General features: G+C 38.7%; 3 protein-coding genes and 1 non-coding gene across 7 annotated transcripts in view; 2 read left to right on the forward strand and 2 right to left on the reverse strand.

Moving 5' to 3' along the window:
• The window catches only part of LOC121707052 (centromere protein P), a 110,593-nt gene extending 88,927 nt beyond the window's left edge, over nucleotides 1-21,666 (forward strand). For both annotated transcript variants that reach the window (XM_042089278.1, XM_042089279.1), the window contains exons 7-9: nucleotides 20,675-20,754; nucleotides 20,977-21,068; nucleotides 21,168-21,666. In XM_042089278.1, the coding sequence (XP_041945212.1) occupies nucleotides 20,675-20,754; nucleotides 20,977-21,068; nucleotides 21,168-21,283 (288 nt within the window). In that variant the 3' untranslated portion in view covers nucleotides 21,284-21,666. The remainder of the gene's footprint in view (nucleotides 1-20,674; nucleotides 20,755-20,976; nucleotides 21,069-21,167) is intronic.
• Nucleotides 1,868-16,708, reverse strand: ecm2 (extracellular matrix protein 2, female organ and adipocyte specific). 3 transcript variants are annotated; one of them, XM_042089273.1, is made up of 10 exons: nucleotides 15,932-16,708; nucleotides 14,303-14,561; nucleotides 13,135-13,323; nucleotides 12,161-12,841; nucleotides 10,236-10,351; nucleotides 5,352-5,487; nucleotides 5,046-5,203; nucleotides 4,470-4,609; nucleotides 2,739-3,065; nucleotides 1,868-2,038 (listed from the first exon to the last, which is right to left on the reverse strand). In XM_042089273.1, exons 2-10 carry the CDS (start codon nucleotides 14,550-14,552, stop codon nucleotides 1,870-1,872), a joined length of 2,166 nt encoding a protein of 721 aa, XP_041945207.1. In that variant the 5' UTR covers nucleotides 14,553-14,561; nucleotides 15,932-16,708; the 3' UTR covers nucleotides 1,868-1,869. The 3 variants fall into 3 exon arrangements, with proteins under 3 accessions (XP_041945207.1, XP_041945204.1, XP_041945206.1); XM_042089270.1 differs by having other exon boundaries at nucleotides 12,161-12,877; XM_042089272.1 differs by lacking the exon at nucleotides 15,932-16,708 and adding an exon at nucleotides 15,769-15,919 and having other exon boundaries at nucleotides 12,161-12,877.
• On the forward strand, nucleotides 7,188-7,354 carry LOC121708090. Its single transcript, XR_006031577.1, has one exon. It is a non-coding gene; the product is annotated as a U1 spliceosomal RNA (small nuclear RNA).
• Nucleotides 21,301-27,233, reverse strand: part of ippk (inositol 1,3,4,5,6-pentakisphosphate 2-kinase) — a 70,084-nt gene continuing 64,151 nt past the window's right edge. The window contains exons 11-13 of the mRNA XM_042089274.1: nucleotides 23,835-23,937; nucleotides 23,579-23,658; nucleotides 21,301-23,480 (exon numbers count right to left, since the gene is read on the reverse strand). Of these exons, the coding sequence (XP_041945208.1) occupies nucleotides 23,252-23,480; nucleotides 23,579-23,658; nucleotides 23,835-23,937 (412 nt within the window). The 3' untranslated portion in view covers nucleotides 21,301-23,251. The remainder of the gene's footprint in view (nucleotides 23,481-23,578; nucleotides 23,659-23,834; nucleotides 23,938-27,233) is intronic.

Consider the following 27,233-nt stretch of genomic DNA (forward strand, 5'->3'; position numbering starts at 1 on the left):
TTAACTTTTTCAGCAATTCAGAAATTTGAGCTACAGTAGCTCATCTAGTGGATCTTACCACATGGACCAGCCTTCGTTCACCACATGCATCAGTGAGCCTTGGTTGTCCATGACCCTGTCACTGGGTCACCGTTTTTCCATTCTTGAACCACTTTTGGTTGGTACTGACTTCTGCAGACCGTTAACACCCCACAAGAGCCGCAATGTTGTAGATGCTCTGACCAGTCTTCTAGCCATCACAATTTGGCCCTTGTCACTCAAATCCTTACGGTTGCCTATTTCCGGCTTCTAACACTCAACTTTGAGGACAAAATAGTCAGTGGCTGCCAAATATATCCCACCCACTCAGTATGTTTACATGACAGTTGAAAATACAGAATTATTGTGTTAGTCTGACCAAAACAGAACTTTTTAAATGCATGTAAACATGTTAGTCTGACTGACTGAACACAGACAAAATTTCTTTTAGCTGGACTAATACACCTAGAAAATGTGATAGAAGCATGCGTAACTACTGCATGTATACGCTCAAACTGACTCAAATTGGACTGTGGCACTCAACACATGGGTGCCTCTGGATAACATTTCAGTTGGCACGGTCTTCAGCCTTTTTAGCTTGGTTAGCAAGCTAAATAAGCCTAAGCCTTATGCCACAACGCTACATTCTCATAAGTTGTACCTTCTTTCATGCATATATGAATTTACATGTATATCCCCCAGAATATCTCCACGAACATTTTCAACAAGTAATGTCATCTATTTAACTATGTTACACTGATGATGCAAAGTTTGCTAGTTAGCAAACTAATGAAGCTAATATGGAATGTTTTGATGTTTTGGAGTTTGTGAACAGGAAGGGGGGCAAATCACCATCTAGTGTAGCGGAGTAAAACATTCATACTTTGGGCAATAGAGCTATGTAAAAGTATGTAAACGCGGACAAGGACAGTGGTCAAAGGGGTGGTTTGTGTCACAGTCTGTATTTGCATCACAGTCTGTCTTTGTTCTGATACGCAAGTCAGAGATTTGCACATGAGGGAGGAAACAACTGTGTTTCTAGTTCACGGTAGCTTTGTGGTCATGCACCGAACTGACCATGTATATTGAAGTTCTGAGTGTGCCACGACACTTTTTCTTGACTCAAAGTATTCTCTACCGCAGTGGGCACCTCACAAGGTGTGTGTTTACAAACAACAAACATAATAAATGGTATGTGTCAGTGATAGTTAAATAATACTGCCTCGATACTGGCTCTGTACAAGACATTTTATACACACACAAAGGTATCTGGTTGTCTCTGCAAATTTTATTTGTAATGAATGCTAATTGTTTTTCTCCAAGGTTTTCGCAATCAGTATTTGTTCAACTGTGTAGTGGCGGTAATTTTTAGGCTTTATTTGAAGGTACTGTATCTACAAAGAGTGACATGACACTGTCATGAACATATCATAAACATTATAACAACAATATGAACAAGTCATAAACGTTTATGACATAACACTTCTGTCATTAAGTGTCATTCGGTTTTTGTCATGACAAGCTAGGGTTAGGTTAGAGGTTAGGGTTATGTGTTCATGACAGTGTCATGTCACTCTTATGTAGATACCTTCAAGTATAGTTTTACCAATTTTTGTTTGATTGTTTGATTTTGTACAATGCCCATATTAATGGTGGTCAGACTAAATTATTCTTGACATTCTAGTTGTACATCTACTATGCTCTCAATGTTACCAGTGTCAGACATGTTAAGATATATTTTTCAAAATGTCTGAAAGTCTGTTTCAAGGCATGCCATAAATCACTTAAAATCATTGTGAAATAATTCTATTAGATGATGCAGAAAGATCTTGCAAGTGAAAAAAGTCACTTTTATTTAATCTTCTGTGGCCTCAAAACAACACTGGAGTAGGATCTGACACAGGAGAATGTAGTGGGTGGAATTTTTCGTAAGTCCAGGTAGTTGTTTTCTAGGCGTAGTGCCACAAGTTGCGAGTCTTCTTCATTGATGGGATCGCAGATGGAGTCCTCAGCAATATTCCTATGATACAAATAATAAGAGTAAAGGCAATATAGTCAGAAAGCAAATTATTGTTATTTTCTATTGCCTGGACAGTGTTTCCCCTACAATGTATTCATCAGCGCAGCGCTGCTCCTGGAATTCAAGCGCCACTGCAAAAAAAGTTGCCTAATTTAAAAAAAAAAAATAGATGCAAGTGAACTTCAGGAACAGCTGCCGTTCGTTCAGGTTTCATGTCAACAAATAATAGTAATAGTAGTAAATTCCCAGATAAATTCCACGCATTGTTTTTCGTTTTTGTTTGTGATACAGGCAATGCTTTCAAGCCCTGTGTTGCTAACACACCTAGGCTGTGATCATTTCATCCACATGCACAACATGCACAACAACGCTACTAAGTTAACTTAAAACCGCGAGAATCAAGCAAGCGTCACGGGCCGTCACGGCATTAAAGTGACAGGCACTCAATTCGACTACGATCAACAGCGCTGCTGGAAAAAATTCTAGGGGAAACACTGCTGGAATATAGCTCAGGTACTCTGGATATGTAAAACTTGTATTTTTCAGAAAGAAATTTGCCTCTTCCTCATGATAATAGATATATTTGTACATCTAATAATCAGATTACATACTTCCTCAGAATAGATACATTTGATATTTTGCATTGTAAAATATCTCAATAAACAATTTATGTAGAAAAAAAATTCCTGGCTGCTTATACCTTATTTGGTTGTTGTTGAGTCTAAGAAAGTGTAGTGAAGTCATCTCATTGATTCCATTAGGGACACTAGTGATTTGATTGTGGTCCAGACAGAGCTCAGTCATGGATTGGAGGCAGCCAATAAAGGACTCCGGCTCGATCCCCTCACCATCCAGTTTGTTGTAGGACAAATATAAGTACTCTAAACCTTGGTCCATATGAGCAAACACATACCCTGGAATCCTTTCAATCTTGTTCCCAACAAGCACTAAGTGGAGAAGGGACTTTGGGAGAAAGGATGGGACAAGATATAGGTTGTTGTAGGAGAGATCTATTGACTCCAGGGTCCTTCAGGAAAAAAAGAAGATTTTGTCAAAATTGTGACCCTTAGAATGGAAGAGGGCAGGTGATGTAAACAATGAATTGTACACTGTAAACCATGTTCATCACATTTTGCTATTCTGAAAGTGTATTAGATAGAACTTATGACACACATAACATGAATAAGAACACTGTTAAATAACTACAACAACTACATTTGGCTAAATTAAAATTGTTACATTACTTCACAGCCATGTAATAACCTGGTTAGGATGATAGACTTGAATCAGTACATTGAAGAAGGGCAGAAAGTGTTTAGACAACCTCACTTTTATCATATTTTGGTATCATGCAGGCTTATGCTAAAATGTTTTATATTCCCCAATCTACACTAATAAAAAAGTGAAAATGGATTTTAGCAAATCCTGCAAATTTGCTAAAAAAAAGAAAAAAAGAAATTTTACTTTGACACAAGAATTCAGACCTTTAACTGGAGTTACTTGAATATGAACCAAGATAAAGATATCTCTGTGTTGTGCTCCGTTCAGCTTTCCCTCAATCCTAACTCAACCCAGCCCCACATGATGAGACTGCCATCACCATTCTTTACTGTAGTAAAGCAGTTTAATCTTGGTTCATTAGTCCATTGTTTTCTCACATTCATTTCATTTTTTTCAACTTCAGATGTGTCTTTAGGGGATGGTAAAAGCTGCTTTCCCTCATGGACTACCCTACAAAGTTTTAACATTGTTAAGTGCTCCGCATTCAAAATTAGTTGAGGACAAAAACATGTATGCTTCCAATTGTCGAAAAAAATATGATGGGTAGGACAGTAATTATTTCGGTCAGTATCGGGTTTGCTTACTTTGTCATGTCAATAAAACTGTCTGTTTTCATTCATTATCAACTGATCCAAACCAAACTTCAAATCCAAATCAGAAATCCTCAGCCATGACCTTTACTGTTTTTGCCGGAGTAAGTCCTGTTAAAAAACTTCAATGCACCAGATTTTTCTGTAACCTTCCTAAATTCCATGCCTCAAGACCTATCTGAGCTCCGCAGGCAGTTCTTTTGTCCTCATGGCTTAGTTTAGTTAGTGAGACTTTTTGAAATTTTGTCTAATCAATCGAATTAACATCTCAAAGATGATTAAGCGAAATGTTGGACAACTGAACTAAATTGAAAGTGTCATAAATTTAAAAGACTGGATACTTATGTCAGTGTGATATTTCTGTTTTTCCTTTGTAATACATTAGCAAAAATCTAATTTTGGATATCTGAAATATGTTGATGAGGGGGGAAATGAATGGAAATGATTGTAAGCATAGCGCTAACAAAATGTGAAAAAAGTGATAGGGCATTAATTGTTATAGTGTAAATGCACTGTATAGCTGCACATCAGTATGTCCGTAAGTTAGCCATGTTATTTACTTGTGGTTTATCCAGGCCAGTGGTGCAATGCGAGACTCATCAATCTTATTGTGTCTCAGTACTACTACATTCAGGTTGTAGGTCTGATTGAAAGCTCCCTCAGATATCTCCTCAATCACATTGTTCTCCAGGTAAAGTTCCTAAAACACAAGCACAAAAACATTCCATTGGTCTATAATGCTGTTTTGACCTGCACATAGGTTTTATATGTATGTTTTCTCAAGCTCAATCCTGATCTATATTCTTCAAATCCATTCTTAAGATGGTGTCTCAAAATATAGTCTTATTATTGTCATGAAACATGGCTGCTAATTGTCAGGGCTCAAGCAGCACAACAAATGGTGGAATTGGAAGTGGTTTAATGGGAACATTTGGCAAGGCAATAATACCCCTAATAATAAGACAACCAAAGTAATGTTCTACTTCTACCACAACTACCAAGGTTCTACTTGATTGTCTGGCATTAATGTTCAGAATTACATAGGATTAGATGGATTTCTACCACATTTACAGTCATAATCGTAGTGTGTTGAATTAATTAGCAGTTATTAGTTGGCTACCCAAGGAATATGTTACCAGCAGCGAAGGGGGCAGGCCTTGGGGGATAGTGCGGAAGTGGTTCCTGCCTAGACGCAGGTAGGAGAGTCCAGTCAGAGTTATGAAGGCCTGAGGATCCACATTACTCTCACTCAACACGTTACCTTCCATTTCCAGAGTAATCAGGTTGTGCAGTTCTGTCAGAAAGTATTCAAATGATTTAACAGTTGTGGCTTTACAGTACATAATTTGTCTGGTGGCTTTATTTATTGTTTAGTTACTGTAATTATTTGTATTATTGTTACTTCAAGTTTACTGTAGTAACTGTTGTTTTTGTTTACATACCCGCAAAACTGTTTTCATTAATTTCACAAAGGTTGTTTTCATTGATCTTCAGTTCTTGCAGTGTTGAAGGAAGAGCAGTAGGGATTTTTTCAAGGAGATTTCCATCCATGTACAAACGACTCAGTAATTTCAGGCCCTTAGAAATTAAATCAGAGGTAGAAAAATGTAAGAATCGCTCTACTAGACTATTCATGATAGTTAGTAATGGATCCTCCATTTCCATTGTTTGCCTCTGATTTCACTTGAATGCATGCCATGGAGTCTAACTTTGCTTTGATAGGATCCTGTGAGCTTTTGTTTGGACAAAGGGTGTTAAGTCAATAAAACACAGCTAACATTAGTGAACAGTTTTTGTGAGTGCTACTTTGTATATATTTGGGAAACTGTGAGTAAGAGGCTGCGACCGCACTACCTAGGCTGCTGAAATGCCACGAGGGCGCAGCAAATGAACTTCAGAAACAATATATTTTTAAGCTCAAGATATTCAGACTGGCCCAAAATGTTAACGGTCCACCAGGAATCCTTCCAAAGCTCCCGATTAGCCACTCCAGGCCTGCATTCAAAACATTAAAAAAATTAATTTAACAGATATTGCAACTGCATGCAAAGTTAGACCTAGGCTATTTCATGAGGTTATTAAAGCTGTTTCTGAATTAGTCATTGAATCAATAGCTTTACTTTGTTTGATAGAAGTGTCTAACAACCTGTTAAAATGTACCAGAATTAAGGAAATTGCATCTAGTTTATAATTTGTTTTTTTCTGGGAGAAACCTGTAACCTGTTTTAATTCAGTTCCAATCTTCTCATATTTATTTCGCCCTTGATCATGGAAAGTTTGGGCATGAACCATTACCAGACTTGCTAGGTGATATTGAGAGTAAGTGATTTTTTGTGCCCACATGACATTAATCAGTATTTTGTCTGCAAATACAGTACTGTATTTATGTTGTGTCAATATTTTAAGTGTCTGCAACAACAAGAATATGTGGGAATAGCTTAATTAGTGTTAATTTAGTGTACAAAAAGCCAATGTTGTGCATTCATAGATACATTCACAAAGGTATTTACACTGTTACACCTATGTGTAACATTTATCTATGGTACAGCGTTGCCACTTTGTTCTCTAAATGCCCATACAATGAGCCACTTCCACATAAGCCATAGACCAACTATCAAGCCAGGCCGAGTCAAGGCTATACAGTATTTGAGCTTATAGCTGGGCTGGGCTTCAAGCACCAAGACTCAAATCACATTTCTTTCCCCATTTTCAGGCTGATAGCCCTTCTGCCTTGTCCTAAATTCTGTCCACAAAGCTGTCTCGAATGTTAACACCATTTATTTTGCTCGGTGGAATATTAACAGTTAACACTACAGCTAACACATCATCTCCAGGGTCTTAACATGTTTCACCATGGTTTAAATGCATTTCCAGGAATTGTCAGGTCATCTCAATAGTGAGCATGGCTGATTCAATCGTGACGATGCATTTAGCATTTTCTATGAAAATCACGGTTGATATGTTAATATGTAAACCAGTTAGTCTGACTTTGTTTAAATGCATTTCCAAAAATTGTTAGGTCATCTCAAAGTATCATAGTTGACTGTAGTTCATTCACTGCGATGCAAACTAGGCTAGCTGGATCTGGCATTTTCCTATAGTGATGGTAACACTTTTTTCTATATATAGCCATGAAATTCAGAGTATATATACTCTGAATTTCATGGTAACGTTAATTAAATATCCCTAAACCTATGTTCACTTTTTGTGGTTGGAACTTCACACCTAAAATGCTCTGACAGTGTTACAAATCGAAATTTCTAAGCTCTTATTCCATGATACTTACCTGGCAGGGGTGATACAATGATCAAGAAGGTTGTTTGCCCAGGGCGAGGCTCGGCCATTGCACAGCCGGTCGTGCTGACCCCTGCGAATTCCTCAAATGTGGGAATCTCGACTGAACAATTTCTGGTGAGGGCAGCCGTGGCCTACTGGTTATCGCTTCGGACTTGTAACCGGAGGGTTGCCGGTTCGAACCCCGACCAGTAGGCCACGGCTGAAGTGCCCTTGAGCAAAGCACCTAACGCCTCACTGCTCCCCGAGCGCCGCTGTAGCAGGCAGTTCACTGCGTCGGGATTAGTGTGTGCTTCATCTCACTGTGTGTTCACTGTGTGCTGAGTGTGTTTCACTGATTCACGGATTGGGATAAATGCAGAGACCAAATTTCCCTCATGGGATCAAAAAGAGTATATTTACTTATATTCTGATCTATTTTAGAATGTTCTCTCATACTTTATTAATTCAATTAATATAGCAATGCAGTCTGCGGCATAATGTCACCAGTAAGCAAAAATTCGGGGATACTAGCCCAGAGATGGCGTGATTAACGCATGAATACGACCGGGAAGTGATAATTGGGACAGGATTAGCCTCGACTCACCCCAGTTCGCACGTCTTTGATGCAGCAGTCAGGAGAGGGCTATAGATTGTCATGTTCCTACTAGCTACCCTACAACCAGGGATGGGCAGTATTTCTAATACATGTATTTAAAATACGTATTTCAAATACAAAATACTATTTTGTAATTTGTATTTTATTGAGATGATGAGAATGCCTTTGTATTTTGTATCAAAATACTTCAGTGTTGTGTATTTTTGTATTTTCAAAATACTGTAAAATACTTTCTGTGGGGCACTGTGATGACATCTATCTAACTATCTATAGAGCACAAAATCTTTGTCTCTGTATGTCTGTGTCACCCTCGCATGGTCAAGCCCCTGTGATACCGCTCTCGGCCACTAGGGAACGTTGTCGCTGATTCACACTTGCTATGGACAGCACATTGCACTAGTCATCACAACACAAAACGCACAGTGCTGCAGATTGGATTTATTTTTTATTTTTTACTTTTTTTTGTATTTACATTGATAGAGGTTGTGCACACACCAGTTTCAGGTGTACAAAATTATTCAACTGAGATGAAACTCACCATAAGTGTTACCCTGGAAGTCCAGAGTCCTCGCAAGAGCACAATTTGAATTGTCTCTGCAAGAGACTTTGGCAGTAAGTAATGATACACGTTACTTTTACCGCTTGCATCGTGAGGAACCAATCACATCGGTCTATCTGTTATAGGCGGGCCAGAGGTGAGCTAAACAGATGACGATAGCGCTGCAACGAATCAGTCAGTAAACATTGGTTATAGTGTTATCCAATTGCGTGCAGTGAGATTTTCAAATGCATGCTTGGAAGCACGCCCCTCGAGTTGGGCCAGTTTCATTATTCGTGGCCAGATCCTTAATCTTTCTAGATTTCCAGGCTACCAAGTGTGGTAGTGATGGTGTTAAAGGAAAATTCCGGTATTTAGCACTCTGAGTCACTTTTCTGGTTCTCTGGACGATTGGTCCTGTCTCGACTTTTCTGACTCGTTTTGAATCGCCTTTGACTACTTCAGAGTGCTGCCTACAGACATGCACAAACATGTTTTAAAACAACCCTTAACATTCGTTTTCAAAGCTGTGCAACTCACTGAGTGGTTAGTGGTGTTTGTTGATGTTCCAAAACAAGTAGCGTGGCGAAATACAGTTTCTGTCATGTTTTATTTGCCATTTTGTAAAATCCCATTGATTTCTGTTGGAAGACTCATTGCACGTTGATATTACTGCGCCACCGTCTGTGCTTCAGGCTCAAATATTGAGCAGGAAGTTTATACGCGGTTGTGAGGTGTCTGAAAAAATAGTTCCACAATAGCAAATAAGACTGCTGTAGGCAGCCACTCTGAAGCAGTAAAGGCGATTCAAAACGAGTCAGAAAAGTCGAGACAGGATCAATCGTCAAAATTTCGGTGTCCACCACTCTAGTTCATCCAAGACAAACCAGAAAAGGGACTCAAAGTGCTAAATACCGGAATTTTCCTTTAAATAACTTAAAAGGTTAAAATGCCACCTAGTTTAAATTTCTAAATAAATCATCCATTTGGATTGTTTGTCTTTGAGTTTTTGTCACTGATTCACAGTGGGCAATCTACTACACCAATAGAGTAAATGAGTATACTTAATAAGGAAGAGTTCCTTGAGTTACCGAACATTTCTCAGGGCAGAATTTTATATTGGGATGTCTAACATGAGGGGTCAGCATATTTAACCTGCTGACTGATTATGAAGGAGTCTCTTGCTTTCCGATGTTTTTCCAGGTAATGTACAAGTGAAGGGATAGACAAAAAAGACTTTTAGAAAGAAGTATTTTGAAAATACAAAAATACAGTATTTTATTTTGATACATTTTTAAGGTGGGTATTTGGCATTTTATTTGGAAATACAAATCCATCACTGCCTACAACCAATTTTAGTCCTTTGAAGATGACTGAAAAACACATCCTCTCCTTGTCTCTCCTTTAATCTTAATATGTTCATGCCCATAATTTGTGGACACAAATATTGTCACAATATAAATACATTTTAAACTTAAAATAACTTTTTTATTATTATTATTTGTCCAACCTTATCTATGAACATGCCATACAAACTTTTACCGATTCAGTCATTCTGAGGCATGTTTGTCTTCCAACCTACCTCTAACCTTCCAACCTTCCTATAAATGATAGTTTCAAGATAGCTTCCCAGAAAATGTGTTTTTCAGACTGTAACACTGAAATAATATCAAGGGCTAAAAATATTAAATTGGCAAAATCAGCAGACATCATTGACTTGAGTAAACAGAATGCACTCTCAGTTAATTGTTTTACAAAAGACTGCTGAGGACTGGATTAATATTAATGGGCGACATGATTTGCTACTTGTCTACAGTGTATGGTATTTCATGCAAAAAAAGGCATCCCTAATGACAGTAATGGAAAGGAATTATAATGATGCACAGAATGGCTTACCTTGAATGCTTGTGGGTCGATGTTTTGAGATGTGATCTTGTTCTTGCCAAAGTTTATCCATTCCAGATTGGGAATACCATTAAAGGCCCCCGCTGGGATTGCTGTGATATCATTACCTGAGGATATAAGACAGACTGTCAGAAACATTTTTGTAACTGTAGTCCTACATTTGATGAAGACATTACATGATTCTAATTAAGTTTATATTAAATTTAAATTGTGTTTGTGCGGCTGTATCTGTTGTACTGTTTTAAGGGATGATTTTTAATTATTATTTAGAAATTTCGCTAAAGATGTTAACAGACCTTGAATTGTTTAACATACTAAAAATAGTATGTTAAGGAAAAGTCCCATAGTTTCTTTTTTTCTGTAATGAAATCTGCAGTGTGGGCTATTAGAAGTGGCTACACATGAAAAAAACTATAAATTGTTGTTCCGCTTCGCATTGCGCCTTAGCTTTTCTAAAATACACTATAACTTATGGCCTCTTGGTGTTTATTGCTTAATTACAACCCAACATTTGTTTTATTGTAGATCAGATTTTTTTTTCACTTGTGTAGCACTTGATGTAGCTAGCTGATGTAGTGGTAATTGGACAGTGTTAATACTCATATAAACTGATGAAGTGGAACTTCTTTGGGGATGAACATTTTGTATATGTTGTGTATGTTGGCCACAAAATTCTTTAGTAGCCTTTTCCCGTCCTGATAAATGTTGTAGACCTGCAGACTTGTTATAATGTTTTGCAAAAAAACAGGAGTGTAGGAAAAACCTCCACGTTGAAGTATGTACACTACTGTAAATGCAGTTGCAAAAATGTATAAAACAGTGAGTGTACATTTCTGAGGCTCTTTTTCTGATGATGTTTGTTCAGCATTACAAACCATACACACAAGCCAGTATTTCATGTTTTTAAAGGCTGGCTGTTCTTTTTTTTTTTGCTACGTGTGAATATAAGTGGCCAGGGGCCGTATTCACAAAGAATTTTAAGGCTAAAAGTAGCTCCTAAGTGGCGAATTTAGGAGCAACTCCTAAAAATAATGGGCGTGTCACTCCTAACTTTAGGACTCCTAATTTTTCTCACTAAAAGTAATTCACGAGGCATTTTAACCCTAAAAGTAGCACCTAAGTCTGGGACAGCTTAAAAGAGGTCGAGAGGACTCCTAACTCACTAAGACCTATTCACAAACAGCTTTTTGTGGCATTTCACGGTGCGATGTTTTGAAATGCGTAGCCTATGCGGCAAAAGGAGCTTCCAATCGCGAGGGAACAATTTTGCATTCATAAAAGGGACGCAATAACGCCACCAACAACAACCAAAACTACTCATTGTTAACATGTAAATTAAATGTAACGTTTCATTGTGAATGAAATTAAAATGTTCTCATCTTTGCAAACGTAGGCATATGGTGACAGATTAATTTAATAATGTTGCAATGATAGCCTACTGCATCAATCCGTAGGCCTATGTTTCATTAGGCTACTAGGCTATTTGTTTTGCCTTACTCTTTATTCATTTAGGCTAGGCCTTTTTATTCAGTTATTCATCATCTTCTGTCCTTCGCACTACTTGTGTAGCGCACGCATTCTCAGACCTGTCACCTGTCACTCATCATCGTAAGGGAGGTGTTTGGAGTCATTCCCGCGTTACAATCATCAGCCAATCAAGGTGGTCACTTCAGTCAAGCTCGTGCATGAGTAATGACGTCATCCATAGCAACGAAGACTCACTCTTAGTTTAGGAGTTGTCATTTTTCCTTACTCGAGTAGGTCTGAAAGGCTTTGTGAATAACTTTTAAGAGAAAACTCCTAGCTAAAATCTTTTAGTGCGATTTAGGAGTACTCCTAGTGGTAAGATAAAAGATATGAATACGGCCCCTGGCCAGATACTTATTTATAGCCCTCGTTAAATACAGTATACTTACCCTCTAGACTTAAAGATTTCAGTTCAGGGATTGACAGGGGTGGGATGCTGGAGAGTTTTGCGTTGTCACAGTTAACAGTTACATCAGATATGGTGCACCCCTTGGGAAGAGATTGTGTACTCTGAATCACTACTTCCTCACTGTCAGCGTCATCATTCTCCTCTTCATCTGTGGGTTCAACTGGTTCACTTAAGGGCGGGAGAGGTGGAAGCCCTACTGCTGTCGGTTCCAATGGGGGCATTTGAAAGACATCACCCCTCAACCACTCAATTTCCTCATTTTCCTCCTCCTCTTGATCCGTTTGCCTCTCTGAGGCTCTCTCAGCTGCTCTCTCAGCAGCCTCCTCTAATGCCTTAAGCATCAGTCTTTGTTCTGTCTCCATTGTCTTCATTCTTTCCTCCTCATGTTTTCTCTGTTCCTCTTGTCGCCTTCTCCTCTCCTCTGCAGCCTCTGCTTCCTCCCTCAGCCATCTCTCCTCCTCTGCCTTCCTCAGCTCATCCCGAGCTTTCCTCTCAGCTGCCTCCCTGTCCTTTTTCTTCTTGTTTTTCCTCTTTTCTTCATCTTTTCTGCGAAGACGTTCTTCCTCCTCCCTGTGTTCCTCTTCCTCTTGTCTTAGAATCTCTTCGATCTCTGCTGGTGTGCGCTGTAACCAGAGGTCTGGCTCACTAGGGTCATTGGACACTGGGGAATCGCCAGAAAAGTCAGGGACATCAAGCACTGTGATGTGATGGTCATGGCATTGATGCACACAGGCAACACATGAGAGAAAGATGGTGTTGTAAAGGAGGGACAGTGTTGAGAAATAGAAAGAAAGAAAGATTAAAGAGGAATGACATACTCGCTCTATAACTTAGAGATATTATAACTTTGGCCCTTGGAGATTCATCATGGTATACTGTACACAGGGTTATCATCAATATATTATCAATGTATCAATGCACTTGCAGTTGTGTAGAATAGAGACAGACAGCTACCATGGTCTTTGCACACTGGGCAGCACTCTCCAGTGGGTGTGTAGGGGAGTTGACAGCGCAGAATTGGACATGCGACTTCATCACACACCACTGATCCCTCAGAGCATAAGCAGGTGACGCAGGGCTTAGGCGACCAAACAGCTTTGTCAAACATGGTAATGCCCATGTACTGACATTGTCCACTTCTCCCTGGCAGAGAGTTGTGACAGCATGGCAGCAATTATTATACAAGACTCCTAACCATACAACTGAAGCATAATAAATGTACTTATTTAAGCTCCTTGTAACAATATGGAGAAACTATACCTACATGTGTGGTATCCTGTCATGTTCCTGTTTTGTTTGCCTAACACTAAAGTCATAAATATTAAAAGACATCTATAATGGCGTGTGCAGCCTTATACAGTACCAGCGTAACCATTGCTTTTCTGTTATGTATAGATTTTAATTGTGTTCTCCCTCAGGGTTGGGGATAAGTACCTCTGTACAGTCATGTCTGTTTACACACATTATCATTAAGATTTCACCCTTCTTTGAATGTGATATAAAATGCATTTTTTTTTTTTTAATTAGTGGTTGTTTTTTTTTGTTTCTTGAAAAATATATTCACATTATGTGGTTTGTTTTGTGGTTGTAGTCTCTTTGTGAAGTGTGATAAATGCACATGCATCCTTTTTCTACACTATGGTCAGTTTGGGAAGCTGTGGTTCACCAAGGCATACAAGACTAGGGGTAGTTTGGTCATGTAAATGGTCACCTAGATTATAGGCTTGGCTTTTAACTAAACTCTACCATGCATTTTGCATGCTACTGTACCACAGTCAATGACCGTTCTCTTCACAGTATACGTTTAGTTAGTCTTAAATTTTAATTACAAAACACACTCATAGTTTATGCTAGGAAAATATATTTTCTCAGACAATGAAGAATTTATGTCTTGTCCAGATGCACTGTGCCCAATTGTGTGGCCTAGATAATATGGCTGACATTTTGCACAAAACCATTACCTCTTCACATAAAATGCACTGTAAACCAACACTGCTTCACTTAAGGCAATGAAGAGCAACCCATTATGGCACACCATGTTATTGCTTCCTTTGATAATTGCATAGTACAAACAATTATTCTATTGCTTAGCTGTCTAGCTGTTTATTTTTGAGGAACAAACCTGGAATGATGTTGTAGTTGGATTCCTGTTCATTGACGCTTTTGTATGACTTAAGGAAAATTGTTGTCCCAGCATCATTGAGAACTGGCACGCCACCCTGACGGGCCAATTGACTGGAGATGACTTTTTTGCCTCTTCTCTGTTCGCCCCTTCTCCTCTTTCCCCGGGCAAGTGACACCTGCTGCTTCTGAGCCAGAATGAGGCTCAGACAAACAATGAACCAGAGAGCTAGTAGAACCCACAGTCTCATGGCAAGAATCTGGCAGAAGAAAGAGAAGAGTTCCTGTCACATCAGACCCTTTGATATACCTGTGTTTAATGCAGGGTTGCTTTCCACACTCCCATAATGATAAGTCTCAAGCGATAACTAGTAGGGCCACAGCCGCAAAATGTATTAACTGACTGTTACTGCTGAACCCACAGGCTCTCCCTAGCTGTTTTTGATGTTGTAAATTTTGCCAGATTTTAAGAATTAGTTCTTTGAAAATATGATGTGATATAAAGATGACTTTAGAGATGACATTTTCAAATTATATTTACAGTAGGATATCAGTCCCCAACCTTTTTGGGTACTTTTATTCAAAAGTACTTATTTACATAAGTACTGTTTGAATAATTGCACAATGAAAGATTTCCAAATGTTCTCCTTGCCTCATATAAGAAAACAAAACCAAACAGGAGCCATGCAGGAGTTTCAGTGATTAGGATTGGTTTGTTCACTTGTTGTTCACTAAATGTTAATTAAAGAAAAAGAAATCAGAATATAAAGCCAGTCTAGTCTCATCTAAAAGAGACTGAGGAATATGAGTGAGACTACTTGCAAGTACTGCACGCTCATTAGGTGCTACAGAAATTTAGCTAATGGCTTTTTTACTGAAAACAAACTAAAGGGCAACACACACTTCCAAAATCAAGCTCATTACATTACTGACAGAAACTCTGGCAAACATTGTCATAAAGTCAAACTATCTGTTGTTTACATAATGTTCCATAATATATGCTCTACATCATGAAGTCTAACCTCCAGGCCCATGGCAAGAAGTCATGCAGTCAGCATTTAACTCAGATCTGGAACAGTGACAAAACAGCAGCAAGGAAAAGAGCAATGAAGGAAGTGGTTAAGGACGGGCTTTAATAATCCAGTTTCTGGATGTCAAGGCTTGACTGGAGAGAATTTGAGAGCCGGAGAAAAGAAAGCAGAGAAAATGACGAGAATCAACATATCCTGTTGAAAGATATGAGTTGTTTGAACTTGTATTTTTAGATGACATTGATGAAAACTAGATTCAAAAGTTCAGAACATGGCTTTTCAGCCTGTAAAGCAAGTAAAAAAAATCCTCTCTGATCTTACAGGGAGTAGCTGCCTAGAACAGTTTTCCCCAAACAGATGTCCCCTACATGATTACTTTTAAACTCTTCCCACATGAGCAGTAAAATAAAGTTTACAACTGCCAGTGCAGACATACCTGTTACTGACTGACATGCAGTGTAAAGCTGCATGCAGAGGAAGTGTCAGAATGTGCACTCCAAAATGGACCCTATTGTAAACACTCAGGCTGACCCCACCATACAGAAGTGAATTTACAGAGTGAAAGCACAAGAAAGACAAACAGTGAGTGAGTACGTTACCAGTGGTCTGTAGACAGAGCGTTTTTTTTTTTGGTTTTGTTTTGTTTTTTTCTTGAGGCCAAATATTTCCGTTTTTCCCCCAAGCCTTGTGAGGAGATTTGCCAATACCGCTTGCAGACAGAAGGCGTCTGCTCAGCTGCCGTGCTGATAAATGTTTAAACAGACAGGACTGTGCTCGCTCACAATGGGGAAGCCACGACTTGCTTAGAGAACTTTTTTGAAGTCAGACCGTTTCAAAAGCCACGATCAGAGAAAGAGGGAGTCAGTTACAAGATATAGCCACTGGTGACAGAGGTGTAGGTGCCCTGAGTTTGGGGGGAGGTTGATGATGTTCTGAGACCTAATTACTAGGTTTTAGACACTGGGCACTCTAGTCAGCTAAAGAAGTGCCACCTGGCTTGTCATTACTGATCCAGTTAAAAGAGAAGCTATGGTTGTAATGTAATGATTCCTCAGACGTTAAGGAGAGACCTCGGGGCTTGTGCAAACTGACTTGGAAGCTCTCTGAAGGATACCATGGTATCAACGTTTTTGAACCACATTGGTAGACAGTGTTCCCAATAAAGCTTGAAGCCGGCCCCTTCTCTCTCATTTCAGGGGGAGGATACATTAGTCTTAAAGCATGCCGTCAACTGTCTGGCACTCTAATTTGGAAGAGAGGGAGGGAAGAGAGAGAGAGAGGTCATTTTGTTTGTTTCTGCAAGGAAGAGAGAGTGAGGGGTTGGAAGCATGGTGCCTTTTTAACAGAATGTGTTCCTCAAAAAAAATTACAATAAAATGTTGCTGACACGCAAATCATCTTAAATGTACAGCGCTCGGGGAGCAGTGAGGGGTTAGGTGCCTTGCTCAAGGGCACTTCAGCCGTGAAAGTGGGCTTGGGAAAGCGGTGCTCAACCACTTCCCTCGTCCACATTTTTCCTACTTGGTCGGGGATCGAACCGGCAACCCTTCGATTACAAGCCCAAATCCCTAACCAGTAGGCCACGGCTGCCCTGCTCTAAACAAGATAGACAAGGTAGACTTTCCTATTCCTATATAACATTCTCGTGGTGTTTTAGAAGTTAATTCAGCAGTACGACAGGGCGAACCGGACCCCAATGCGCAGCGGAGGGGTCTTGTTCCACCCTGATGGGACCTATTTCCCGATAATGACCAGCGTTCTATACATTATTCCGCTTATTACACGGCTACTTGCCAAAACGAAACAATAAACTCCCTAAGGTACGGTATTTAGCCTACATAGTCTAGGCTATAGCCTATTTGTTACCGTTTCATCGTGGCTTTTGCTGAGGAACAAATAGTTCGCAACAACACATGCAGAACTTGAATCAAACATTCTTTACAACACAGCTGATCAACCGTCTGCTTTCACTTTTGAATGAAGTTCCACTACTTGCGGAGTGATATGAAAGCTGTGAATTAGAAGCACACAACCCATTTTCCTTGACAGCAGTCTGTTATACTTAGCAATGGTCTGTTATCGAGAAATATCAGACCACCGAACATTGGGAAGGCCCACGACTTGTTGTACAACTTTCTTTGGCATTGACAGTTAGCTTGTTTACAGTTGATTTAATTGTTGCGAAGTCTGCTTCCAGGCTCGTCGTCCTACTATGGTTGTTATAGTTACCATTCATAAGCATTGATATGGAACAGTGATTAAACTTTTTATTCAAAATGAATAGCCACTCCACCAGCCAATCAAAAAAGAGTATTTCTTCTCTCCGGGTGATAAGTCATAATAAATCAAATAGCATCTTGAGTAAAAACAGAGCAAGACCACAATGGATTGTTAAATTTAGTGTAGAAAAAGAGGGAAAAGATTAATTATGTATTATGTTGTTTTCGACTGTTAGAATAGTTTTAAACAGAGAATGTCATGATTTATAGTTCTCTGCTCAGGTGAGAACTATGGATGGGTGGAACTATGTGATTCAGTCATCAGGTATGCACAGCTGCATATATCTTTTCTACACATCCCATGCCACTCCCCTTTCATTGGGAGTCATGAGAGAAGGATCTGTCTGTCATTGAGATCTTCATCTGATTATAGCATAGGTTGCACGGCTGCCCAAGACTTTTGCACAGTACTATATTAAAAGTGATATGCTGACTACAGCAAGGAGAACTCAGATTTTTTAATTCATTTTTACAGGGCACTATATTGAAAACTGTCAGTGATGCATAGTTTTAGTTGTCCTGCTAGTGAGTGCCACCAGGCGACTACAAAGTATGCTATGGGGGACAGATTTTAGACTGTGTTCGTGTTTGTACCTCTTAACAGACTCAAAATGTCATTACAAGTGCTGTGCAACATGAACAGGATACTTACAAGACACCACTGTGCGTGTTTTACTCAGTAATTGTAAAAAAAAACAGTATAAATACAGGCAGTCACATACCTCTGTTTCCATTAGTTACTTCCTGTAAATTCCATACATAAGTCGAGAGATGAAAACATGAAGTTTATTTCCAAACATGATGATTGAGCATTGCAATGGTTATGACCATATTAACGACTGTTTTTTTCCTACCATTCAGTACTCGGTGATCTCAAACAACAGGGCCCTATGTTGAAAAAGGGGTTCTCCTTTAATTTACTGATAAGTATATTTGATGCTTGGTAGCAGTGTAGTTTTCTCTTTTTATTCTCAATTGGGAATGGATAGATGGACCCTTGGTATCTATTGTAGTATAAAACTATAATGTGCTACGTTTTGTACTGTCCTCTGTGGTATGATAACACCAGCACCAATCAAAGCTACAATCCCTCAGTAATTTCATGCTGTGTGTGGAACAATTAATGGTGGTGAAAACCATTATGAAATGGATGGGTATCTTCCTTCTGAAGCGCCATAATGTGGATTTTTTTTTTAAATCCATGGGGACTCTACATAGGAAATTCTGATAGCATTTTAAGCCAATGTCAGAAATGATCTCAGAGACATCATTAAGTATTGAGTAGAAGAGGAAGGAAAACCATGCAATGTTAAATGCTTATGTTGAAAAATATGGCTCTGTTTAAGTTCCTTTTTCCAATGAGGTTATGTTGGTTTGCTTTGACTCTGGTTATAGATTTAGATGTTTTCCACCTTCTCTGTGGAAATATGAGTTTGGGTGGCCTGAATCATGCCAGTGCTTACTCATATTCTGTTCTTATGTTGGTTGGTGTGAAAGCACTCTTAGAATATCTGTGTCAATCTTTAGAATATAACCTAAAACCAAAGCAAAGGGGTTTAGTCCACTGAATTGAGCCTAGCTTTGGTACACCAAGGTTTTTCACAGGAGAAGTCTTTATTTAAGGAGTATCTGTGCTTAGTATCTCTGCTCAGACTGCCCTACCAGCCAAAACCCACTGGCAAATTCAAAGGGAATCTGGTTTGGAAAACCAGACTTGTGTTATGAACAAGCTCAGAAAGTCTGACTACATTGTCTGACACCTTAATAATGGTGTTGAGGAAATTATGCTGTTGGCATAACATGCCTCATGGACTACACAATGGAAGTATAGTGAGCCTAATGGCCAGGTAGAGCACTGTCCGAACTAGTGGTTTTGTGGAAGGAAACCAGGGGGATTACAGGAAAACACATAGGTTGATTCTAGACTCAAGGATCATAGTCATCCATAGCAGCTCTAATTGTTGTTACAGTAACCACCATGCCATGTACTGTCAAGAAGATATTTTACATTTTGTTTTTATGCATGACATTCCGATCTTAAATACCTGTGACTTCTGTTTGAACAAAGTTAGAAAATGTTCTTGGTACTCAAGAAGGTGGAATAAGTCTGTTCATTATGTTACAGCATAGCATTAGTTTCATCATGGATATTTGAGTATTTGTCTGTGAACAGATAGCTCAACTATGTATTCATTTATCAAGGAAGGTGCAGAAAGAGAGTGATTTTGTCTTAGTTTGTTGAGATAGTGAAAATTTCCATACCGATTTGTTTTTATCAAGTTTACCTTTGTCCAGCATAACATTTTTTCCAACACACAGAAATATGCACAGGGGATTTCTCTTTGATAACTTCCAGCTTTTAAAATAGAAATTTTGTATTAAACAGAGGAATATGTACAGTTGGCTGTGTTTATGCCTAATCATTAACTCAACAATGAAAAGTGCTATCTGCTTTTCCAGTCAGCAGAAAATATCATCCACATTTACCGCTGTCCATTGTGATGAATGGAAACCATGATTACAGTTCAACAGATGCCTCTCATAAATTGACTCCACAGTGCTGATTAGAATGCCACTGTGCACAACCACAGGCTGGGGGAAGAGAATTACTTTTAGAAGTCGTCTGCAGTGTAGAGGGAGTTTGGGCTCCTTCGTGTATAAGTATTTCTCATGAAAAGCCACAGATTGACTCATTCTTTCCAGATATTCTTCTAAAACCAATGCTTCAGAATGTAGCGTCCCCACTCTGTCTGCAATATGTGCGCAAAATGTGAGATCCCATGAGGAAGAAATATCCTTCTGAACCTAAGAAAATCAGTGAAATGTGTGTCTCCTTTTTAAAAAATGAATGCTATATATGATTAAAATGACAATCCGCATTTAAAGGAGTCACATCATTTTTTTAAGAGGAGTCTATGACTATTCTTTTCAATAAATGACATGGGGAACTGTCTGCAGAGTGGAGTATGGGTCTTGACTTAAGGGAATCTCAGCTGGCATTTCTAAAATGGCTGTTTGAAAATTGTACAATAATGCCTACTTGTTCCCGGTGCCGTTTTTCAGGAGAAGTACCCAAATATGGTCACTCTTCCAGAGGGTTGCCAGTCTGAGCTTATGCTGATCCAGAGTCCAAAACTTAAAGGGTATGTTGTATTCCCTATTACTTGAGTAGTTTTGCAGACTATTTACTGCCAATTATCTTGTGTTCCTGATAATAGTACAATAATAAATGCGGTCTTATTCCTTCATCAAAGACCGAATTTGACTGAATTTAAATGTATTAATGCACAACCTTCCTCACAACTACAAGGCAATTGGTGAAACTCAATTATCCTGTTGAGTTGTCTGTTTGTTTTTATTTCCAGGTGCTCTATGTGTATTTTCTGGGACATTGATGTGACATTGGAAGGAGAAATTAGACCAAAAATAGACTTACTGCTGAAAATGCCTGAAGAAGGTAAGCCTAATGACACTAATTCTTTGCAAGCATTTTAAATCAAATTTTCATTTCATTCAATTTTAATGTCCTTCCTAATAATTATTTTTATTTGGACAGTTCTGACGATTGACTACAACATTGTGGCGAATGCTCCAGAGTACTTCCAGAACCTTTTGCGCATTCTAGGAGCTGAAGCGTCTATTGAAAGTGTTATAAAAACTGTGTGTGTGTGACAGATTGATAACTGCAGTAATGGCACCAACCCCATTCTTCATCTTTTTATTCAATATGAACAACTCAGTACAATCAACCATTAGCAAATGTTTTAATGCCATCTGTACATTCTCTTACAATTATGTTTATGTACATACTGTATGTAAATATATATATCCATTAGTAAAGACCCTAGAAAAATAAATAATTTAAATACAAAATTCTAGACAGTAAAATTCACTGTGCATTCTGTAATAGTTAAACCTATATCCTTTTAGTTTTTCTACTGTATGCATCACAGTGGATGCGATTCATTTTAGAGGCTTAGTCAATTATATTTTACAGTGAAATAATATTTCAGTTGCTTGTGTTTGACAATACTAATAAAAATCTATATAACCTGGGGGATGTTTTCCTTTTTTAATTTAACAAGCCCTCCATTTACATCTACAGCAGAAAGAATCAACTCCGTTTTAAACTGAACTTTCATTTCACTTTCATTAACTCTTTGGTGCAACTCTCCACTAACATCTAATCCAGTTTCAATGTGAATTTCTTGGGTCAAATTTTCATCACCAGTGAAATGCGCATTCAGCTATTTTACAGATATGTCAGTACATAAGACACACACTAGCACTCCCAGTATTATGTACTAAGGAGCAACAGAAAGAGCATGTTCTTAAATTTCTCACACAAAGGTACTAAATTTATTCTGAGCCAGACGAAAGCAGGGTTATCAATTCCTCGCAGTTCTGCTGAAGACCATTAAAAAGGACAAATTTATCCTTTTTGAAACTTTAGTGCACAGTGATCCAATAAACTAAAATGCCAGCTAGTGAGAAACTGCCATCATGGGTATTGACTGTTACAAAATACAATCTTAAAAACAATTCCAAATATTTTTTTTAACTATGTCCTTCACAGAAACTGGGCGTGTATACATCAACAGAAGTGACTATGCATAGCCATACATTTTAAAGTCTGAAATAATATAGAATTCAGTAATTCATGAGTAATGTTATTTTTTTGTCTCAGACTGGTCTTGACTATAATAGATAAAACCAAGTCTTATTAATGTCAGAGCACAGGGCTGTTGGACTGCTCGTTCCTTGATTCACAGTCTGTCTTCTGAGGACATACATGTTTGCTTGCAAGTGGCCACAAACTATATGATGAAATTATTAATGTAAACCACTCAGCCAGCCATTTTCAAAGAGCAACTCTTTGCACACATAGGTTAAATGTAACATAATTTAACTTTCTCTAAAAGTGAGATATTTATAGCACTTCGTAGACTATTAAATCCTAGACACATCACCACAGCAAAATTGTGGTTGTTGTAACAGAACAGGATGCTGTTGGTTGCTACCAAAAGCCAAACAGCATCACTCAGAAGAGTAAATTGCCAAGCGCTGCAGCAGCATTGGTGCTTCACACTATTACACCCCTGAACATATCTGTCTACAAGCACAATAAGGTGCTTCAGCCCTGCCTTACTATCACATCTCCCACCATACAAATACTACCTGCAACATCTACATGACAAATGTGAAGCCCTTTCACTCACCTAGAAATGCTGACACTCCACTTTTGGCACATGTATACACCAAAAAACATACAACTGAACACAAAAGACAGTACCCAAAAATTCTCAAACCATTCAACCCATGGACTCCCTCAGGTCATTCACACAAGGCTATACTCAAGGAGGCCAGCCCCCAAGATAGAGGCAAGCAGAGAATAGGAACCCGCAACATGTGCACAAGAAACACCGTAATCATTCTACAACATTGTAGGCTTACATACATTTCCTACATTCAGTTCACAAAGTAGGCCATACACGAGTAGGAGATAAAGAATCTCCGTTCACACACACAAGCGAGACAAAACAGAACAAATTCCTATGGGAAAACATTTGCATTTCTCATTGCTCAATTCCGAAGCAGCACAACATGGAGAGGTGTGTGGCCAGGTTAGTGGGATTGGATTCATACAGGATGAAACACCAGTGTGCGGTCCTCACGCTCCATAAGGAGGCTGGAAGAGCTGGTCAACTCCTGTTTGGAGTGCGTGCTCCTTACATAGTAGTTCACTATTTTAGAGTCTAGCTTGTGCTGGTAGGGAATGGCATCATAGGGTTTGGGGTCAAGGTCCAAGATGGAGACCGAGTAGGTGAGGCGAGGCTTTGAAGGCTGGATCTCCAGGTTGGACTCAAGTCTGCAGAGGAAGAATTAAACAATGTTATCTTTCATTGAAGACATGATCTAATACCACTATCAGAACTTTCAACTGCTACAGGGAGGGGAGGGGCTTACACTTCATCCTCCTCACAAGGTGCCAGTGTGATCATGACTGAGCAGTCTTTGGCTGTCATAGCAACTCTGTACTGATGAACCTAGAGTGGAAAATGTATTTGCAGTCAGAATTAATGACCAAAACAATTAAAATACATTCAATATTAAATCACTCACAACATTCCATCTGGTCATAGTTGTTAGATGCAGCATCTCTGCAAATAGATTGATAGCTAGGAAAGATTGGCATTATTCAGAAAAGACAAAACAATCTTACCTTTCCTATAGCATACTCTACTGATCCATCATCTTCTTCAGGACAATTCTTCACCCACTCCAGAAAACTGTCATTATAAGGTCCATCAAGCTGTAGTCTACTCCTGGAATGAGAAAAGAATCACTGAATCACTTAAGCAACTGACCAATTAGTGTTATACAGAGGAAAGAATACAGTCTTCAAACTAACTACTGCCACCTTGTGGACTGTGATGCATACTACAATATAATATTATCCAAAAAGGGAAGCGCCTGTACCATGTACGGGCCCCGAGTGCCCACGGGGACCCAGGTTCGAATCGGACCTGTGGTCATTTCCCGATTCCCACCCCATCTCTTTCTCCCACTTACTTCCTGTCACTCTTCACTGTCCTGTCCAAACAAAGGCAAAAAAGCCCAAAAAAAATATACAAAAAAAAAGGTAAAGGCATGGCAGTTATTGTTTGTCTGCCTGCATAAACAAATACACAAATACCCCTTTCATCATTTTAAATACATAAAAAACAAAGCAGTGCTTAGGACAAGGATCCTGTAGGCATGCGCTACCTAATGCCCATTTCAAACCAAACCGGAGTTTAAAAAATAAATAAATAAATAAATAAAAAAATAATTCATTTTCAAGTCATTTCAACCTGGGATGTTCAGTGGCTTGGCACAGACTGAGGTGGGGTTTGGACACAGTTCACAACTGCACTAAAACTGCTTATCTAATTAAATCTAACAAAGTGTTGTTAATCTCATATCAAAAGATCAAAAAATCTAGTTGGTTTTGTTTTCAGTATAAAGAGACTTACTAAGCTTACCTTACCTTCCTCATAAAATCATTTGACTTCTGAGTTTGACTTAAAAACGAGCACATTTATTTGCTTAACTTTCCGTTAAGCAAATTTGTCCTAAAAACAAGCAAATTTGGCTGCCAGTGCATTGAGCAAATTTATCTTGATAAGACTCCTTAAAATAAGTCAAAGTTTTCTTAAATTAAGTCAAAACTATCTTGAGAGCGCTAGGAAAGTCTCTTCATACTAAAAACAATAGCAAATAAATGCCTAGATTTGTTGTGAAAAATAATAAATATGATGTATCTGCAAGATTTCAAAGTGTAAGATCTTGGTGGTGCATGAGGATTGATTGTCCATTGATTGACACACCTAATGGCCTCTTCATTATTAGATTAGAATTAGAATAATGGCTAAATCAGATTAAAAAAAATCATAATAAATCATGATCATAATAAAACTGCTAATCTGATTAGAATTTTTAAGCAGGATTAGCTAAGTAGTGCATTATGCCATTTCAAACTGTGGAAAAAAGCACATGGATTTGTTTACAAGCTAGCGAAACGGTTAGCATAAGTTCGGCAGAACAATTTGGAAGATAAGAAACACGATTTAAAACGAGTTTCTTGTTTCTCACTTCTCTTACCGTTACGGTAGTCCCAATGTTGGTTTTCCACCTGGGGACGCTAGGGGGAGCGGGGAAAGTCACCATTTCCCCGGAACAGGTAATTTAACCATCCAAATGATTTCTAAATGGGTTTATTAAGTTGAAATAGTTGCCAAGTTCCCCTTTAATCGGAATGAAAGGGATGGTATATTCCATTTTTATTCCAATTGAACAGCCATCTAAACAGTCAATCAGGTTGCCTTCTATAACTTTGTAAGGGTCAAGGGACGTGTCATCTGGAATTTTTTCATTTACATTCAACATCAGGGGCCGGTTGCACCAACAGGGCTTACACCTGGTCTTAGAATACAGAGTTAAGACTAGGGATGGGTATCGTAAGGATGCTACCACACTAAAACGTAAGGATATTACCACACTGACCAAACGGTGCTGCTATCGTAGTATTTATATAATGTTTATTATACGTTTATGTGCCATTACACTGCTGTCACTTTCCAGAGGGCGTATGACTGCCACTACACATGGTTTTTGGAGGGAGGCACACACAGTTTGTTCAGTGTGACGAAAGCGTTTGCATGCCTCTCATTGGCTGAATCTGATTTAGAATGCATTTACGGTCAAGAAAACTTTCCAAATTTAACTCGTAGCAACAATGTGGCAGTGTCATTGCGATCACATAGGTTTTTTTCAAACACCAAAAGATCGCATAGCTCACATTTACAAGCCAGCTTCATTATAGTAGCCTATTGGCTACTGTTTTACAGAATGGATATGCTAATTCAATTCAATGTTTGTGTGGTAGGTAACAGCCATATATCGTCAATATTATAATATCAAGCTACCGTAGATGAATCTGCAAAGAAAAAAGTTGAATGGCATTATAGCCCGAGTCAAGACACTTTCACCAGAAAAATAAATTAAAACAAACATGACCATCAGCCTGCAGTCATTAGGCTAGTTAGCCTAAAAGATGATTTTGTCCGTCTAATCATGTATTATTTACTTGCACGAATGTAGCCCCTACCAAACTTGTACACGCCGTTTAGACATAGGCTTGCTTACTTACTTTTTTTTTTCCCTAAAAAAAGGCGCTTCATCATAAAACACTACTCCAACATTAGGCTGTTAGATCAAACATTTTAGATAAAACATTTGCGATTTGCATGTCATCGATTGCCATGCTCACTTCAGAACGAGAATGCTAGCGATTTTAGATCAAACATTTGCGATTTGCATGTCATCTATTGCAATGCTCAAATCAGAACGAGAATGCCATCTACAAGATTGATAATTCGCTCCTCTACCCCCACTAACACAGAACGTTAAGGGAACGTTCGTTTATGGTTCTCTAAAGGTTAGTTCGAACCAAACCAAAAACGAATGGTTAGGGAACGTTCCCTAAAGGTTATAACGTTCCCTAAACGTTAAGGGAACCAACCAACTGAAACGTTCTCCTGTGGTTGCACTGTCCCTCCACACAACGTTCCCGTTTGGTTGTTTTTGGTTGTTTTATGGTTGTTCTGAGTGCGGTTTTGAAATGTTTATTTAAAAAAAGCTCCATTTCAGTTTTTGAAGTAGTATATTAAATGTTTGCAGTCACTTGATTTAGATCCACTCAAATTATTGGTCTTATAAAATCTAAGTAAGGTAAACATTAGGGGTGTAAAGATTAACCGATACGTATCGGTATCCGTTTTTAATGTGCAAGATGCGGCTACATCGATACGTGAAGCCCCGTATCGGAAAAAACTGAAATGAACCGGTCGTTATATCGATTTACTTGTTATGAATCGGTTAACAACGTTTTCTGCTCGCTCAGACTGTCATATACGTTCCAAGCAGCGCGTTCGTCCCACTTCCGGTTTTGAAACTATACGTGGTACGGAATTGTCGGTAATGCAGTTCGTTTTTGGTTACATTCATTGAACTACTGACCATTTAAAAACTGTGAGAGGGCCCAGCCGTAGGTACAGCACTAGCCATAGCGGAGCAGGCA

This window comes from Alosa sapidissima, chromosome 4, assembly GCF_018492685.1.
Source record: "Alosa sapidissima isolate fAloSap1 chromosome 4, fAloSap1.pri, whole genome shotgun sequence".
NCBI classification, from domain to species: domain Eukaryota; kingdom Metazoa; phylum Chordata; class Actinopteri; order Clupeiformes; family Clupeidae; genus Alosa; species Alosa sapidissima.